Below are 17563 nucleotides of genomic sequence, written 5' to 3' on the forward strand. Positions count from 1 at the left end.
GGCGTTTTTTATTGGAATTGCGCAAAGGCGTGCCTCAAGGCGAGCCTCATATTGCGCAATTTTAAACCATGGGTTCGAGTCGGGTCAAATAGTGTTGGGTCAAATTCGGGTTGGACCTGAACCTGACACGAAACCCTAATTTGACAGTTCTAAATGCGAATGACTGTAATGACCTTAGCACCCTAAATGAAAATAATTTTTTTTTTTGTTTTTATCAATGTATTAGTAAAACTGAAGTTAGAGAGACTTTAAATAAAATGAGTGTGGACAACTATTGGGCTTGATGATATCCCCAAATAAGTGTGAAAATGCTTTGGAGAAGAATGAATTTCTTGGCTTACTAAATCTTTTTATATTATTTTGAAGATTAAAAAAATGTCAGATGAGTGTGTTGATCCCTATTTTTAAGAATAAAGATGATGCACAAGATTGTGCAAAGTATATAAGAATTAAGTTAATATGTCATTCTTTAAAACTATGGGAGAGAGTTAAAGAGCATAAGTTGCGGTGTGATACTAATATTTCTCAAAATCAATTTAGAGTCATTTCGATTAGGTCTACTACGGAAGTTATACATTTATTGAGAGGTCTAATGGAGAAGTGTAGAGATAATAAGGAGGATATACATATGATTTTTATTTATTTAGAAAACAAACATACGATAATGTTTCAAGAGAAGCTATGGAGAGTGCTAGAAAAGAAAGAACTTAATAATGCTTATATTTAAGTCATTAAGGATAAGTATGCAATGGCTATTGCTTGTGTCCAGACACAAGGTGGTTTGACCAAGTATTTTCGTATTTCAGCTGTATTTTACCAAGGATAAGCTTTAAGCCCATATCTTTTTTTGCTTTCGTCATGGATGTTCTCACTAGACATTTGCAAGAGTTTATACCTTGGTGTATGTTTTTTTGTTGATTATATTCTTTTTGTTGATAAGACTAGAGAGGGAGTTGAAGTTAAACTTGAATTATGGAGGTGAACCTCATAGTCTAAAAACTTTTGTTTGAGTAGATCTAAAACTGAATATATGGAATGTAATTTTACTAATAATAGTTCCAGTGGGGGATTGTGACTTTGGGTGATCAAGTCATTAAGAAGAGTACACATTTTAGATATCTTGGGTCTATTGTTCAGAGTGATGGTGAAATAGATGTGGATAATCTTAGTAGAATTCAAGTTGGATGGTTGAAGTGGAGGAATGCATCAGGCTTGTTGTGTGATAGAAAAGTCCCCCTCAAATTTCAGGGAAAATTCTATAAGATGGTGGTTAGACCTGTAATGTTTTATGATGCAGAATGTTAGCCATTAAAAGAGAAGCATAATACTAAGTTAAGTGTTGCAGAGATGAGGATGCTTAGGTGGATGAGTGGCTTTACCCTTAGAGATAGAATACGAAATGAGCATATATGTGAAAAGGTTGGAGTAGCTCTAGTGGAAGATAAGATTAGAGAGAGTCGCCTTAAATGGTTTGGTCATATAAAACGGCGATCTTCCAATGACTCGGTTAAGAAAGTAGATATATTAGATTTGACTTATGTTAAGAAGGGTAGAGGTAGACCTAAAAAGATTTGGTTAGAAAATATTAGAATTGACTTTTCTTTATTAATTTTAAATGAGAATTTAACTATTAACATGGCACCATGGAGAAAAAGGATTCATGTGACCAACCCCACATAGTGGGATAAAAAGCTTAGAAGTTGTTGTTGTTGATGATAAAAAAAAGTTCGCTAAATAACACCAAATTTTTGAACGTTCGAACTAAATATGTTTAATTATCAGCAAATAGTATCAATTATATCATCAAAGTTCTTGTGAAATTAAAAATTTATAACATTCATCTATAAATAAAATTAAATTTAGACCACTAAAAATATAGAATGATTTTTTAAGTAATAATGAGGAAATTTATTTAATTAGGAAAGCAACATGAAAACATTCATCCATCAAAAACACTTATAAGAATAATTAAAAAAATACATAATCAGAATTTCTTTTGGACAAAATCAAAATAGCTACCTTCAAAATTTTCATCTTATTGAAGTCTTGTGCGCAGCCTGAAGCAATTTCATCTTATTCCTGTCACATAAATTATATATGAACAATAAAATCACAATAGCGGATTGTGCAGATTCTTAACTGCAGTTGAGGCCCATTTTCAACCCAAACCCAATGGGAAAAAGTGGGTCATAGGATGGATGATCAGCATTCATCGGCAACTGACTTACTGATTTGAACCAAGTTACTGGAAGCAAACCTTCAAAGTCATAATCTCCGAATAGAACATCAGCAACCCCACTCCCTTCAGTCCCTGGTAGCCAAGCTGCAACCAGAGCATCTATCTTATCCATCAAATCTGGCTTAAAAACCAAAGGCCTTCCAGATATTACAATCACCACTGTGGGAACTTTGCTAGCTACACGACTTATGAGCTCAGCACCACCGAGTGGGATGTTGAGCTGTGACCTGTCTCCGAGTATCTCAGCATATGCAACCTCTCCCACGATTACAATTGCAAACGAGAACTCTTTGTTTGCAAAAGTATCCTCTGATGGGTGCTGCTCATATATGACTTCAGTTTTTTCCCCAACTGCCTCTTTGATAGCATCCAAAATGCTTGTACCTGTAAATAAATGAGATTACCATTTCCTGTTTTATATTGTCCATTTTGATCCAAAGTGGACAATATCTAAGCATAATATGAGCCAGTCTATTACAATTGCTATCATAGGTAAACCTCTACTTGTACAGTACCCAAGCAAAAGCTGGTGGACTTGTATGTCTCAAATATGAAGAGAGTGGTTTGAGAAGGCGGGGAGTGATCCTCAAACCTGTAGTCTGGATAATGTGCTGCTCCTAGCAGATTACTAGGATTAGGATGGCAGAATTTTAGGAGAAAAAAGGGACAAAATAAATCAAATCCTACATCGACAGAAGAAAGGATATTGAGTAATACAAGTAAACGCTAAGCCAATAAGTAGACGCCATTTGATGTGATAGGTGGAGGTTCAATGAGATTTTCACAATCAAGCATGCTCGTGATGTAGCAATCTTGGGATGGGTGAAATCTTAAAAAGTTACATCAATAAGGATCAAAATCATAGGGCCATTGTGCGGGCCATGCCAAAGCGGACAACACATTGTATACTGTGAGCTGGGTCATCACAATATTAATTATGCTTAATTAACCCACATATATATATAGAGGCAAATTTTTATCCATTTTGTGAAGATTATCCATTTCTTCAAGTACTTTCTTTGAGAGAGGAACAACCTTTAACTATATGCCAACTCAATGCTAAGAACGTTTGGGCATCCTCGATCTTTGGTACCAAACATTTTTTTGAAGACATTATTTTATTTTAGTAATACACAAAGCATCACTTTCTATTAGAAGAATCTCACTTCTATTAGAAGAATGTCATCAATATAAATATATAAGTGCCAATGGAAGAATATCAAATAAAGATATGATGATCAACAATATTATTTTATAATATTAGCAAGAACTTTAAAGATTTTGTCGAATCAAGCATGAGGATTTTCTTTCAACCCATATATGACTATAAAATTTAAATAGTTTGTTCTCATCTTGAGCAACATATCCTGGAGGTTGCTCCATATAGAAAGATTCAGTGAGATGCCTATCAAGAAAATCATTGCTTAGAATCAAGTTGAAGGATAGTTTATCCTTGATTAATGGCAACAAAAATAAGAAAATGGGCTGAATTATGTTGAGCAACCAAGGAGAAAATCTCAAAATAGTCAATTTCATGAACAATTTATACCTTTTGGCTATCAACTGACCCTTGCAATGTTCAATAATTCCATCAGAATGGAACTTAACAGTGAAGAGATAATGACATGAAATGGTCTTATTCCTAGGAGTGTAACCAAATTCTAAATATGTAATGAGAGCACCCATTTAAGTATCCATTACATACTTCCACGTAGGATTTAGCAAAGCCTTCTAATATGACATACAAGGCAACCTGATGAAAGGAAGAAGTTAAGGATATTTAAGAGTGCAATGAGAGGTTTAGTGCAGGGGCTTGAAGTTTTTCATAGAGGACTAGGACATGTAGATCTAACAACTCAGTTTCAAGCAGTTGATGAGATGGAGGGAGATGCTTCAATAGGAGATGGACATGGCCTGCGAGTATAAACCTGTGAGGGGAACAAAAACAGGCATTGTGGCTATAAGTGGTAGGGGAACAAATAGAGTTTTGGTATGAGACAAAATGAGAGAGATAACGAGTGGTATCATGAAAGGTAATATTTGTGAAATTATTTAATCCTATGTTAGAAGGATCTAACATGAATGGCCTTTTTGAGCTAAAAAATAGCTTAGAAAGATACATCGAATCGCTTGAGAGAAGGCATTGCTTTTCTTGAGAGATTAGCACTATAAACTTTATCCTCATGATTAGTTATTGTTGAAAGATTTAGGTTTTGTTTGGGACAACTTTCTTACCGCTTCTTAAAGTGACTTTCTAGTACAAAAATTAATTTTTGTACTAAAAAGCCCTTCTAAAAAACAAGAAGAAAGCCGTTCCAAACGAAGCCTTAGACTCTTATTTCAATCTTGAGGATATCAAGGGGACATTATTCTTTCTTGGGTCTAACAAGTCTCTATATCTAAATGCTTTTCTTATTAACTTCTATAGAGTTATGTAAGAGAGTAAAAAATATATTTTTTGCTTATGCTTAATGATCTATATTGCGGCAAGGTTTCTCTTTGAGGGATGTGTGCAACTATCACTTGTCTTATTCTGAGGAATGACCACTGTGAACTTCTTAAGGACTTCAAACCAATTAGCCTGATTATTTGCACTTAAAAAACTTGCATCAAGGTGCATGTTAACAGGATGCCAAAAGTCATTTTGGATTTGGTGGATTTCTCTTAGGGAGCCTTCATTTAAGAGATACCATTGATTGCAACATTACAGTATATATATTAATTCATTAATACCTTGAAATGAAAGAAGAAAAGCCTTTTTTAAAGGTGATTTTTGAGAGAGCAGATTACTTTGTGATTGAAATTGAATTCTCTTCATTCTTAATAAAAGACTTTCTCCTAAAAATTCATTCAATGGATAGGGGGACTTGATTCATTTAAATGCTTATGTTCTTATTAATGGAGAATTGGGGCGCTTTGTAGATGTTCTTCATAAACTTATTCAGCAACATTGAATAAGCGATAGATTTAAAGGAGTGTTTACAATCCTAATGAACCAACTATCAATAGCATTCATTTTGTAGATGATACTCTGTTATTTTGTGACGCACACCTAAAGCAAGCTAGTTATCTCAAAACGGATTTTGATGCTCTTTGAAGATATTTCTAATCTTACAATTAATTCCTTAAAGTATTCACAGATATATTTGGGGGGGTTACGTAATTTGCAAAGGATAACTTGCCTTTTGTTTGGTTTGTTATGAGGAGAAACTGCCCTTTAAATATCTAGGAATTCCTCTAGGACCTAAAAGCTTGTTCAAAGAGCATTTTGAAATTCTCTTAGAAAAAGTTCAATAGAACTTGAGTACCTAGAATGGTAAATATCTTTTTAAAGGCGGAGCAGTTATCCTCATTAACTCAGTGTTCAAATTGGTATCTCTTTATTATTTCTCCTTTTTTAATACTTAATTAGGAGATTAAGAGGATTGATTGTATTAGGAAATTGTTTTCTACAATGGCAAAGAGGGGATAGGTCTGAACCTTGGAGATGGGTTGTGTAGATCCAAGAACTTTGGTGGACTTGTGTATATTGGATTTGAAGAAGTTGAATATAGCTTTGACAACTGGATTTGGAAATCTATTCAAGAAGAAGACTCATTTTTTAGTGGGAAAATCATGAACAATATTGAAGGAATAACAATCATGTCAGATTTCGGGTGAAGAAACCTAGTAATTGTTCTAACTTCATTAAGGGAATTTATAAAGCATGCAAGCCATTTTCATCAATGGTTCTTGGAAAGATAACAATGGAACTAATTTAAGATTTTGGTATGAAAGGTGGATTAAAAATATTTCTCTATTAATCAAATTCGATAAACGAAATGGACTTTGTTAGAGAATAAGACTTTAGCATCAATTCTCAAATTTTGATCAACAAGAGGTGCAGTCCATTGGAAGGGGACAATTTATTCTTTTACTAAGAAGAGATTTGGAGAAATTGTGACTTGAAAATGTATCTTTAAATATAGATAATGATGAAGCTATCTGGAATCATGCAGCTGGACAATATAGTTTGAGAATGTTTAATCTATTTGTAGTTCATGTAGAAATAAACACATTAAAGCAGGTTATATAGGACTTTGGAATATCATCTTCCAAGCCTCAATTTGGATTATACAGGGAACAAGAAATGGTGCCAACTTTAAGGACAACAAAGTTGATGAAGTCCTTTGATATAATATTATAATCAGGTTTATTTTTGGATCTGTATTTCTGATGTGATATGATGTAAATCCAGGATTTGTATTTAGAAGTTTAACAAAAGATTATCCAAGTATGATAATTGCAAGTTAAATCTTGTTCCCAATTCAAGCTTTTCGGAAATCTCAATTGTTAACTACGACTAGGCAAGCACTTACACCTAAATTAGCAAGGCCGAGAAAAATAACAACTTTCATAAATGTAAAGCAAATGAAACGAACAACAAGAATCCCAAGATTAACAAAGCGATTGTCTCACCTTGAGGCCGCTCTCATTTACCTACTCCTAGGCTTGTTGGGAGAAGAAGAACCACACGATGGAGGAGATCACTCCTAGGGCGACGGCGCCGTAGATCCGTAGGGAGGAAGAGGTCGGCGCGGGTTGTGGAGGTGTTGCAAAGCTAAGTCCTTTGACGATCCAAGTGTACACTGAAAAATGATCGTCGACGGTCTCTATCAAGGTGGGTACGATCCGGGCCAAATACTCCTCAACGGTGTCGTCGAAGTCGAATCCGACGTCAAAGAAAGGGGACCGGAGGATGTCTACTCGTCCTTGATCGTCGTATTCAAACCCGAAATTCCATTCGGGAACATCCATGCATCCTCGGAGAAGGGGAAAGGTGGCCGCCGCGAGTAGGTCTCCAAGGAGGAGAGGAGGGAGGGCGGCGGGTAGGAGCAAGAAGAAGAGGCCGGCGGGTGTATGGGGGTGGAGGAGGGAGGAGTGCAGTGAATGACTCCAAAAACTGAAAGAAAATTCAGGTTTAGAGAAATTTAGGAGGGAAGGGTTAGGGATTTGAAATTCCAATTAATGTAATCAATGCATTAATTGAAAATTTCAAATAAGGAGGGATTAAAGGGAGAAAACTGAAATTATTTTCAGTTTTAAGCGAAGTGGAGGGAAAGTTTTAATCCTATTTTGAATTACAAATAGGATTTAAGAGGATTAATTGAGCATTAATGGGATTTCCCCATAGGGGGGGCCGGCGGCATGCTTGAGGAGGGAGGGAAAATATGGAGAGGAGGAGGAGGTTTAATGCTTGATTTGATGATGTGGCAAAAATCTTAAAACTCCAAATTAAATTGATTTGAAATTTTTTTACTCATGAAGACTTTCCATATTTGGATTTCCAAATTAGGAAACAATTCAAATTTTGAAATTTCAAATCTCTAATTTGATGTTGGGGAAAAATAGGGGATGATGCGCATGAGAGGAGGGGCGTCGGCTTGGTGGTGGGCGGCAGGATAGAGCTTGGCCGGCGGTGGGGAGAGCCCTAGGGGCCGGCGGCAAGAGCAAGGGCAAGAGGAATTTGGAAGAACTCTCTAGGGGGAAGAAGATTGTGCAAAGCAAAGTAAATAATAAAAGATAAGATAACTAGAGAACTCACAAAGAGATCTCAAGGGGAAGCACTCACCAAGAGAACCTCATGCACTCACAAAGAGAACAAAGCTTGGAAAATTTTCATTCAATCAATAATAATCCAATACAATGATACAAGCCTTTATATATAGGCTTACAGAAAAATAAAAGCATAAAGTCACAAATGCCCTTGGGCTACAATAAGTGAAACATCCCTCATAGGGGTACAAACGGAAACATGAAAAATAGTGAAAATAGTTAAATATACTAATAAAATAATAATAATAGTAATAATAATAATAAATAATCAGTAATCTAATACTTAAAAATAATAGTAATTATAACAAATACTCATAATTAAATAATAATATAGTAATAATTATATTAAAATAATAGTTTAAATAATAATAATAATAATAATAAGGTTTTTTGCTGTTTTTTTTTAAATAATTTAAAACCTACAGGTCATTTTTATAAAAAAAAAATTTTATCATGTAGAGGACGACGATACAAATCCAACGAGGTATTATACGTCAAAATCGGACAAAAAACGAATTTTCTGGGATTTTTTAAGTGAAAATAGCTTAAAATACATTTAAAAATACTTTAAATAATATAAAAAAAGGCGGCGGCGGCTCCGGGCGTGATAAGTGGCGGCCTCTGGTTCGTCCCAACAACCGCGACCAATCATTGCCTGGCGGCGCGATGATTGCGCCGCCGGCAATGATTACCGCAATGATTACGGCAATCAACCGACGGGCCCGCCGATCCACTTAGCCACGTCGGCTTGCACCGACCGCCGTCGGATCACCCGCCCTAAGAAGCGGACGGCTCAGATCGAGCCGTGCCACTAAACGATCCGCGGGATCGTTCAAACGGTCGGACGGATCTGCTGTTCGACCGAACCAGACTCGTTGATCAGAGATCCGACGGTCCAGCTCTATCCTGCGCATGCAGCCGGCCGGACCGAGGGCTTAGGGAGATTTTCGCTTCGTTATCTCAAACGGCTGAACCAAACGCCATGAAACTTTAGATCTGAATTCTACTAGTGAAGAGCATTCGTGGGGGGTATTTTGTGAGATTTAATATGCAGTGTATGAAGAGTTATTTAGATCTAAGTGTTATATCTAGGGTTTGAGTTTTTACCTAATCCACACGGTGGATTCGAAAGATCTTGGTCTTGTTGGACTCGTGGGCTCCTCTAGAACAATTCCTCTGTTGAAGTCGAGATCCAACGCACGCTCGATCGACGGGACGAAGCCTTGGAAGGGATTTCGTCTCGGGTTCGCCGGAAGATCACCGCCGGCGGTGTCTAAGCGTCGGGATTTGGTTTGAAAAAGTGGAGGGAGTCGTGGGAGTGCTCTCACAAAATTTCGAGGCCTGAGGTGGTCTCTCCATTCAGCAAGAGCAAAAGATCCTTTCCAAAACCTAATTTTTGGCTATTTAAGGCTCCTAATCCTATAATCAGCGGCTAGGATCGATCCTAGATCAAATAGGAGGGAAAAATTTCAGATTAGGCCGTGGGTTTCATTTGAAATCAAAGGGAATTAAATTAGAGCATTAAATGGGCCTTAATTAGGGATTTGAATAAATTTTAATGGGTTGATTTGACCCATTATGACTTGGATTGACCAAGTCACGTATTGACTTGGTCAACTCAGTCAAATAGGTCCAATGGGTATTGGGTTTGAGCCATGAATGAGTTTGAATTTGATTTGGACTCAAAAGGGGCTTAACGGGTCCATTTTGACCCATTAAGACTTGGGTTGACCAAGTCAAAGGTTGACTTGGTCAACTCAATCTATCATGCCCATGTTTGGGCAAAATCGAGGTCAACAGACACGAGATAGAAAATATCAGGAGTCAGCTCTTCAAGAAGGTAAGTAATGCAAATTTTTAAGTAAAGAGTATATATTATCATTAGACATGTACACTGCTTTTGAATGATACTTTAGAAAGATAATAATTAAAGTAGATGATTTTATATTATGCATGTTAACAGTCAATTATTCATTTATGAGCAACCACTTGCAAATTTGAATGAATTAGATTTAGAATAAAGTGTAATATGAATATTCAAAGATTTTTCCAGTTGAGAATATTTTGAAAGTACTATTTTGTACATAGTACATACTCATTCTCTTGATACAAACATTAAAACAAATATGTTGTTATGAAAATTTGCAATCGTATAATACAAGTATAAATAATGCATATGTGAAGTATTGAATATTAATTTAATAAAAATTGGCTATAAAATGATATAAAACTTATAGTTGCAGGTGGGGTAAAAGGGTCCTCATGTATGACACTTGCATTGTAGGTGGGGCAAAAGGACCTAGAGATATGATGCATGTATAGCATGTGTGATAAAATGGACCCTTAAAGAGTCAAAAGGGATATCTATGTTGTTCAATGACGATAATGTCAAATTTACCTAAGTTCCATTGAACATTCTAATAAAAGCTTAGCTAAATCTTTAGAAGACTAATATTAATACTTAGTATACACTTCAAAGGAAGTAAATGTTAATTCTAAATATGATTTTATGCTATTTTATAAATAAAGGCAAGTTTGATTCATTTATGATTTTGATGTTGTAAGTTTTATAATTATGTAATTTAACTGTTATTTAATTTATATAACTTATTGAGCCCCATAACTCACCAGTTATTTTATACTATCTGTTGTTATCAATGTTTAAAATTGCGTATTCGGGTATTGAGGCGTTTTTCATTCGTGAGGCGAGGCGTAAGCCTCAAGGCGTTTTGAGGCGTAAGCCTCAAAATCAAAAGATTGCGTAAACATAAAATGATAAATTTTTTAAATACTAATGAGTGAATAATATAAAACATAAAAAAGCATAAGATATGAAGTGAAATCAAAATATCTCAATAATAAGACAACATGAAATATAGTTCAACTCAAAATTCTATCTTTCCCAAATCCCAGTATTCTTTTCATTAACATATAATTCCAATTTCTAAAAATAAGTAGCAATGATATATCACATAAGAACTCATAAATCATCAGCACTGTCATCACTAAGGGGTTCTTCATTTGAATCATCATTATGATGAACTGCTCTCTCCCCTTCCTCCTTTCCTATAGAGTCCAATTTCGGGCATTTACTTCAAGATTTACGTAAGTTTTAATATATATAGCGTGAGGCGTAAGCCTCATGCCAGTGAGGCGAGGCGGGCCTTAAGGCGGGCCTCAACCAAGTTGAGGCGCAAGCCACATAACAAAAACTCGAGGCGTAAGCATCGAGGCGTTTTTTACTGGAATTGCGCAAAGGCGGGCCTCAAGGCGAGCCTCATATTGCGCAATTTTAAACCATGGTTGTTATAGAGAAAGGAAAGGAAAAACTTAATGCAAAATAAGTTCAAGTTTATTTCACCTTAAGTTCTAATGTTTAACATTATTTGTAAGTCTATATTTGAGGATATGTAGATTATTCAATATTGTACTTTTTTGGATTTCTTAGTGACTTTGTAAATATTTATGTAATGAAATTTGGATTAATGAGATGTTTTCATTTATTATATAAATTAAAAAGCTAGTTGGATGTTTTTATTCAAGTATGAATTTGACGAGAAATGATAAAAGTATAGTGAATGAATGTTATGTTCATTTTTGTAACACTCTATGTTACTGTTAAGGGATATAGTGGGGTGTTACAATATGATTACAAAGTTAGCATGCATCATGGGTCTTTGAAATATATTTGTTTCAACAAGCAAGTTCAAATTTATGCATCATTATGAAAGGTAAAGTTATTACTAACAGAAACCCCAGTTCTTCTACGAGCTATTATATTTTGCATAAACATTTGTAAGTCGGTGGAACTTTATTTTGATACCCAGTTCAAATATTTGTTCAGCAAAAAATGGATAAGTGAGTTTTTATTTCGAAACTTACCAGCAACCCTCCACGCCTCATCATTGATTAGCCAACATGTCTCTAGTCGCCCGAACTCCGAACCTCCAAGCCGAGCAGCACACAGGAACGTACTTCAGGCTGCCCTCTCCATTCCCAGTTCCCACAATCGAAAGCCTAACGTATGTTGTTCCTTTTCACAGTAGTTATGCATGTAAATCTCGGCCTCCTCTTCTAACCCAGCCAATATCCACACTTTTCATGAAGCTCCCCGTCTCTCTGCTCTCTACACACGTTCCTCGTCTACCAGAACAGCTAGCTTGTACTCCACTGACTTGCCGACCTGCCGGCTCATCTCACAACCACCTCACTTGCCGCTTCATGCAAAAGCCCACGACCCACCAGCAGGCTCTCACCACAACTGACCTATTCTCTCCCCTAAACAGAGTTTTCTCTCTGAAATTCCCTCTCTCCTTCAATTTCTCTCTACACAGCCACCTTCACTTCAACATCACTCTCTCTCTCTCTCTCTCCCTCTCTCTCTCTCTCTCTCTAAACAGAGAGTGAAGAAAAAAAAACAGCTCTCTCTCTCTCTCTCTCTCTCTCTAAATAGAGAGCTCTCTCTCTCACTCTCTCTCTCTCTCTCTCTCTCTATATATATATATATATATATATATATAACAGAATCAGAAATAAAAAAAAAGAAAAAATTTGTTATTTGAGACCTCCCCATTTCTCGTTATCATCGTCTTGACATCATCGTTGTCGTCTTGTATGCTAAGATATAACCTCACAAAACAACTCAAAATCTCTGAGGAGACATGTGTGGCACGATAAGCGAACCCCATATAGCCGTTTTTCATAGCACGACAACATAACATCATACACGACGCTTAGAAACAATGAGTAAGCATGTACCCGCTTTTCGTAGCATGTCAGGAAAAAATTAAGTACCTCTGCGGATTTTTGTAGTACAATAGGGAAAGCTTACGAGTCATCAAATATATATCTGAAGACCAAATTGTGATTTTCATAGTACGGTGGGATTGAAGATCCTGGCCGCAGTGTCAAGTGACATTGATCATACACATTTTTCTTAATGTGGTGATACTGGTAGACCTTAGCACTCTATGGGCTCCGAAAATTTAGCCCCAGCCTCCATGTTTTTTGGGGGAGTTTTAATGCTTTAAGTTCTGGGATAAATTTTGGGAAGGCAGATTGGGTTTGAAGATAAGACACTCAGAGATTTTGCCCTCATTTTGCGAGAAATTTATGATCTGAGTTATGGCTTCCTATAGGTGCAAGTCCCTATAGTTAATTACACCTCTCGATAACAAGAGAGAACTTTCGATTAAGGCTAGTCATCAATTATATACGTAGGAATACATGTTACTGGCATATAATAGTAGCATGGACATTCAGAATTTGAGAATTTGATATTTAAAATAGAAATTTCACCATCTTGCACTTAAAAAGGATACTGGGGGAATGGATGATGGATCCAGTCAAGATCTCATGATTCCGTCATCCCGGGCCATTGTTATCACTGGTCTACTTAGTCAGAGGAGGTAGTCAACCCAACTTGATAGAAGGATCCTTATCGGCAGCTATGGGTTGCTTCTTCCAAGGGTACCTTGTACACCTGAGATGAATATTTGCCTAAGGGGACAAATTAAATCCACATTTGCTAACAGAGGGCTTTGTGCCCTAATCCTATTGATTCATATCTAGAGGATTTAGTGTCACTAGGGAGCATACGGGCTATGGCTAGGACCATAATTTAGTTGTGTAATTTGACAACGAATCTCACTAAGTTCAGATGATCCCAGTCATAACCATTTACTTGCGATGTCATTTGGACACAAAACCGTCAATTAGAAGACACGTGTCACATCCTTATTAGCAGGAGATTATTTGAGAATGAATCTTAATGATATTCTCGACTAGACATTATCTCTTTGCGAGTTGAAATGATTTTCAAATTTTTCCACATCGACAAACTGTTACGGAGGATGTATAAGTTTTACTTTAAGTGATTTAATGAATTATTTCAATTTTAAATATTCTAGACTTGAATGATTTTTGGAATTTCGAGTTTCATGGGTATTTGAGTATAATTTTGAAATATTGAAATTAACCCCTCTGGTTGATATCTACGTTCAACACGGCTATCATCGGGGTGTATGGGGCATTTGTATTTTATTGATTGAATCTTGTTAACTCTACTTGTTGTCGACAGAGGATCAAATTCAAGCCGGTTGTGGGTTTTATTAATGAGTTTATCTGTTCATAGGCCTTGAAGGCCTAATATGAATGTACAAAACAAATGTCTCAGTCAACATCGCGATCGTATGTTCGTTTGATAGTTCGAACCGTATCGACTCTTATTTACCCGCATAGGACGATCAGGTTCGAATTTAACTTTATTTATTGACCCGCGCAGCATCCCTTGATGTAAGGTGTGTGAATAAATTACGCTCGTTAGGGCCTATGCGGGTGTATAATTGCATATACATTTCTGTGTTTTTAGCATACATATTATAGTGCGAGTGTGGGGGCATTTTTGTAATATTTGGCGGGTCTTCTATGGTAACTCATAAGAGATTGTATTAGTTGTAGCCCCTTCTGTATTTTGCCCGCAAGTGATATGCTAAATGCACGACCATTCATCTCGAAAATAATGATTTGACCTGGCTTTCTCTTCCTAGAGCTTGTATAGGAATCAATAAGTGACTTCCTGGTTATGTCGTCATCATCATTTTATGTTGTTGGCTTAAATAAAGAATAAATCATTTCAACATTGAATGACTGTGTCTTTACTGATGCCTTGTACTTCAAAGTTAGTAGCCATTGCCTTGAACAAACGATTGCAACAATTGAATGCACATCAGAATGTTCAGGAAGCATGTGAGACACTCATTCCTAAAATAATTGTTGCATCTCTTGGGATGATTGGAATAGCAAGTGTATTTTTTGCTTGTAATTGTGAGTTTCGGTCATCAAGCTTTGCATTAATCTTTAACAGCCATTTGTTAAATATTGATCATTATGTCTAGTGGGCATAATACATTGTGTGTTGACATTCACTTGAATGTATCTAGATGTATCACATCGTTGTTTTTACTGCATGTCGAACCCTTCTGGTTAGATTTTAAAAGCTTCTTAACTATCCCTTTGGCAATGAGTTTTAATTTGTTATCACCATGGTTCTCCACATTAGCAAATGCATGGTTGTTGAGAAGCTGCAAACAGTCAACATCCTCTAAGCCCTCCAATGTCAATATTTCTTTCTTCTTGTAGGGGATAGACATATTGATGTGAAACAAAGTAGGAATTGCGTGAGAAATTTATAAAGAAAAACTCGAATTAAGCAAAGCAACAATAAACTAATGATTCACCATATGGGATTTAAAGTATTTAAGGATATCAATTTTGTTATGGCAATCAGCTACACAATAGAATTACTAGAGCTTAAAATAAAATAAAACATAAACATAAACTTAAATGTTGTAAACTTTAAATCCACCACGTAACATGTAGATAAGTTACCTTGAATTTCCCTCTCTCACTCTTTGAAAGGTCTTAATGGAAAGAGGATTTCAGCTACCCGAACAATGCCACAAAAAGGGATAGGACACCAAATGTCTTGGTCCACGGAAAGGTCGTTGTCGGAGGAGGCGCGACTGGATGTCCGACGATTTTCCACTGTCCGGAAGACAGTTGTTCATCGATAGTTTCAGTTAAGTGGTACAGTATACGGTAAACCTAATCTTCGACGGTGTCTTCTATCTCCCAGTCGGGGTCGAAGAACAATGATTGAAGAATATCTATATGCCCTTGAGAATCGTAGGCGAAGCCGAGGTCTACTTCAGGATCGGCCATGCACTAGTAAGAGAGTCGAGAAGGGTAGATTGTCTTCTTCTTCTTCTCTATAACTCATGAAAAGAGAAAATCCAAGGAGAGGAAGAGGGGGAAGGGGTCGACCAATGGGAGATGGACTTACTTTAGAACTTAGGGTTAGGGTTTGGAAAAGGGAAAGGTATTTAAAATCTGAAATTAATTTCAGATTTAGTAAAATAGGAAAAGGAATATTGAAATTTGGATTTCAAATTCAATTGGAGATTTATTGAGTGGAGAGAGGAGAAGGGGCCAAGGAGGGGGAATTTAAAGCTTCTTAAATCATTGTTTTAATTTAGGAAGGAAATAAGGACATCAAATCTAATTTAAAATTAAATTAGACTTGATTATAGGAACTTTCCTAATTTAGCTCTAGTTAATTTATGAAAGAATTTGAAATTCAAATTGAGTTAGTTTATTTTCCAAATTACTTAGGCTAAAATAAGTAGGTATTAATGATGGTTAAAATTATCATCAAGAGGGCAAAAGAAAGGTGTGGCTAGCGGCTAGGGGGGGCAGGGGAAGAGGCCGGTGGTGGAGGGATTGGTTGGCGGCTAAAGAAGGGAGGGGGCTTCAGGGTTGGCCGGCGGGTAGGTGGGGAGGGTGATCTTGGGCCGACAGCTAGAGGGGTGGATGGGGCTTAGGGGCCGGCGGCTAGGAAGGGAAGATGGTGGCCGACGGTAGAAGAGAAAAGGGAGAAATCGAACCACGAGCCGGGGATACTTCCGACGACTGGTGGGCGTTGCTTTGCCCACACCTTGGGACTTCACCACTCAAGAACTGACAAGTTCCAGAAGAAATTAGATTTTTTTTTAATAATCAATCATTAACCGTAATACAAGACTAATGGCTATATATAGGCTTCAAAGAGAAAAGAAAAAAAGTGACTGAAATGCCCTTAGGACTACAACTAATAACAAAACATAAGCAAGGGTACAATCGTCCAATCATAAAATAAAATAAGCTAATACATGAAATAAATAAAAAATACAGGCTCTTAATCATAGCCATCGATCTTCGATGCTTCCGTTGATAAACGTTCTAGAATCTCCTACTGATATCCTCATTATTCTCCCCAAGTAAGAGAATACTCGACCTTATCGAGTAGGCATCAAGAGTGCCTTCATACAGCTCTAGAAGGTCTGAATCCAATCTCTGAAGCTCAACACGATCAATCCACATATTCTCCGTCTTCGATTTTCCTTTCCATTGGACTAAGTACCTTCGGCGCCCACCTTCTTTGGTGGAAATAATTTCATCAGTAAGTATTGCTTCGATCTTTTCCGCACTAGATAAATTAGGGATATTTGGGAGTAGGGGTAGGCTAGGGTTCTCACCAGGTATGGTCTCACAAGGCTTTTTATTTAGTGGATTGTTGGGTTAAACTCTAGTCCCTCAAAGGTTACAAGATCTTTAATGTTAAGACCTTCGGGTAGGTCTAACACATAAGCATTATCATTTATTTTTTAAATTATTTTGAAAGGTCCAGCACTTCTAGCATGTAACTTTTTAACAGTCCCTTGGGGGAACCGCTCTGGATGAATCCAACATTATTTGGGCTACGTTGTGACAACTGGTTCTTCCGGCCTATTCAACTGAACCGGCCGGCCCACCCTTTTTATACCGCGAACAGAAGGGTCGTGGAACAGAACAGTTCGCGCGAAACAGAGAGGGGCGGGCAACGGAGCGTTCGTCCGGGAGAGCAAAGTGAGTTTCGTTTTTCTAATTTAGCACACGATTGTTTTCAATGACAGGAAATAATGATTCCTTTTCATTCTTATCGTTATTAGAGTATTATTTTGGGAGAGATTTGAAGAACAAGAGAAACGGACGATAAAGATTAAGGGAAAGGTTTGTTGATTTTCTTTCAGATTTCTCGTATAAATTTCCTCCCTTTACTTCATCCAAAGTGAATGATATGTTTCTTGAAAGATAAGGAAGGGATTGAAGCGAAGAAAAAGGAAATTTCGAGAAGAAGGATTTTGAGAGTTT

At 36.8% G+C, this 17563-nt stretch overlaps 1 protein-coding gene across 1 annotated transcript in view; it reads right to left on the bottom strand.

Annotated features, from left to right (window-relative positions):
- Nucleotides 1–1932: 1932 nt before the first annotated feature.
- LOC110100144 (beta-glucosidase BoGH3B) overlaps nucleotides 1933–17563 on the bottom strand; it is a gene marked incomplete in the record, with an annotated part of 43378 nt that continues 27747 nt past the window's right edge. The window contains 1 exon segment of the mRNA XM_020827569.2: nucleotides 1933–2623. Coding sequence (XP_020683228.1) covers nucleotides 2136–2623 — 488 coding nt within the window.

This window comes from Dendrobium catenatum, unplaced genomic scaffold (assembly GCF_001605985.2).
Source record: "Dendrobium catenatum unplaced genomic scaffold, ASM160598v2 fragScaff_scaffold_1358, whole genome shotgun sequence".
Classification (NCBI taxonomy): Eukaryota; Viridiplantae; Streptophyta; class Magnoliopsida; order Asparagales; family Orchidaceae; genus Dendrobium; species Dendrobium catenatum.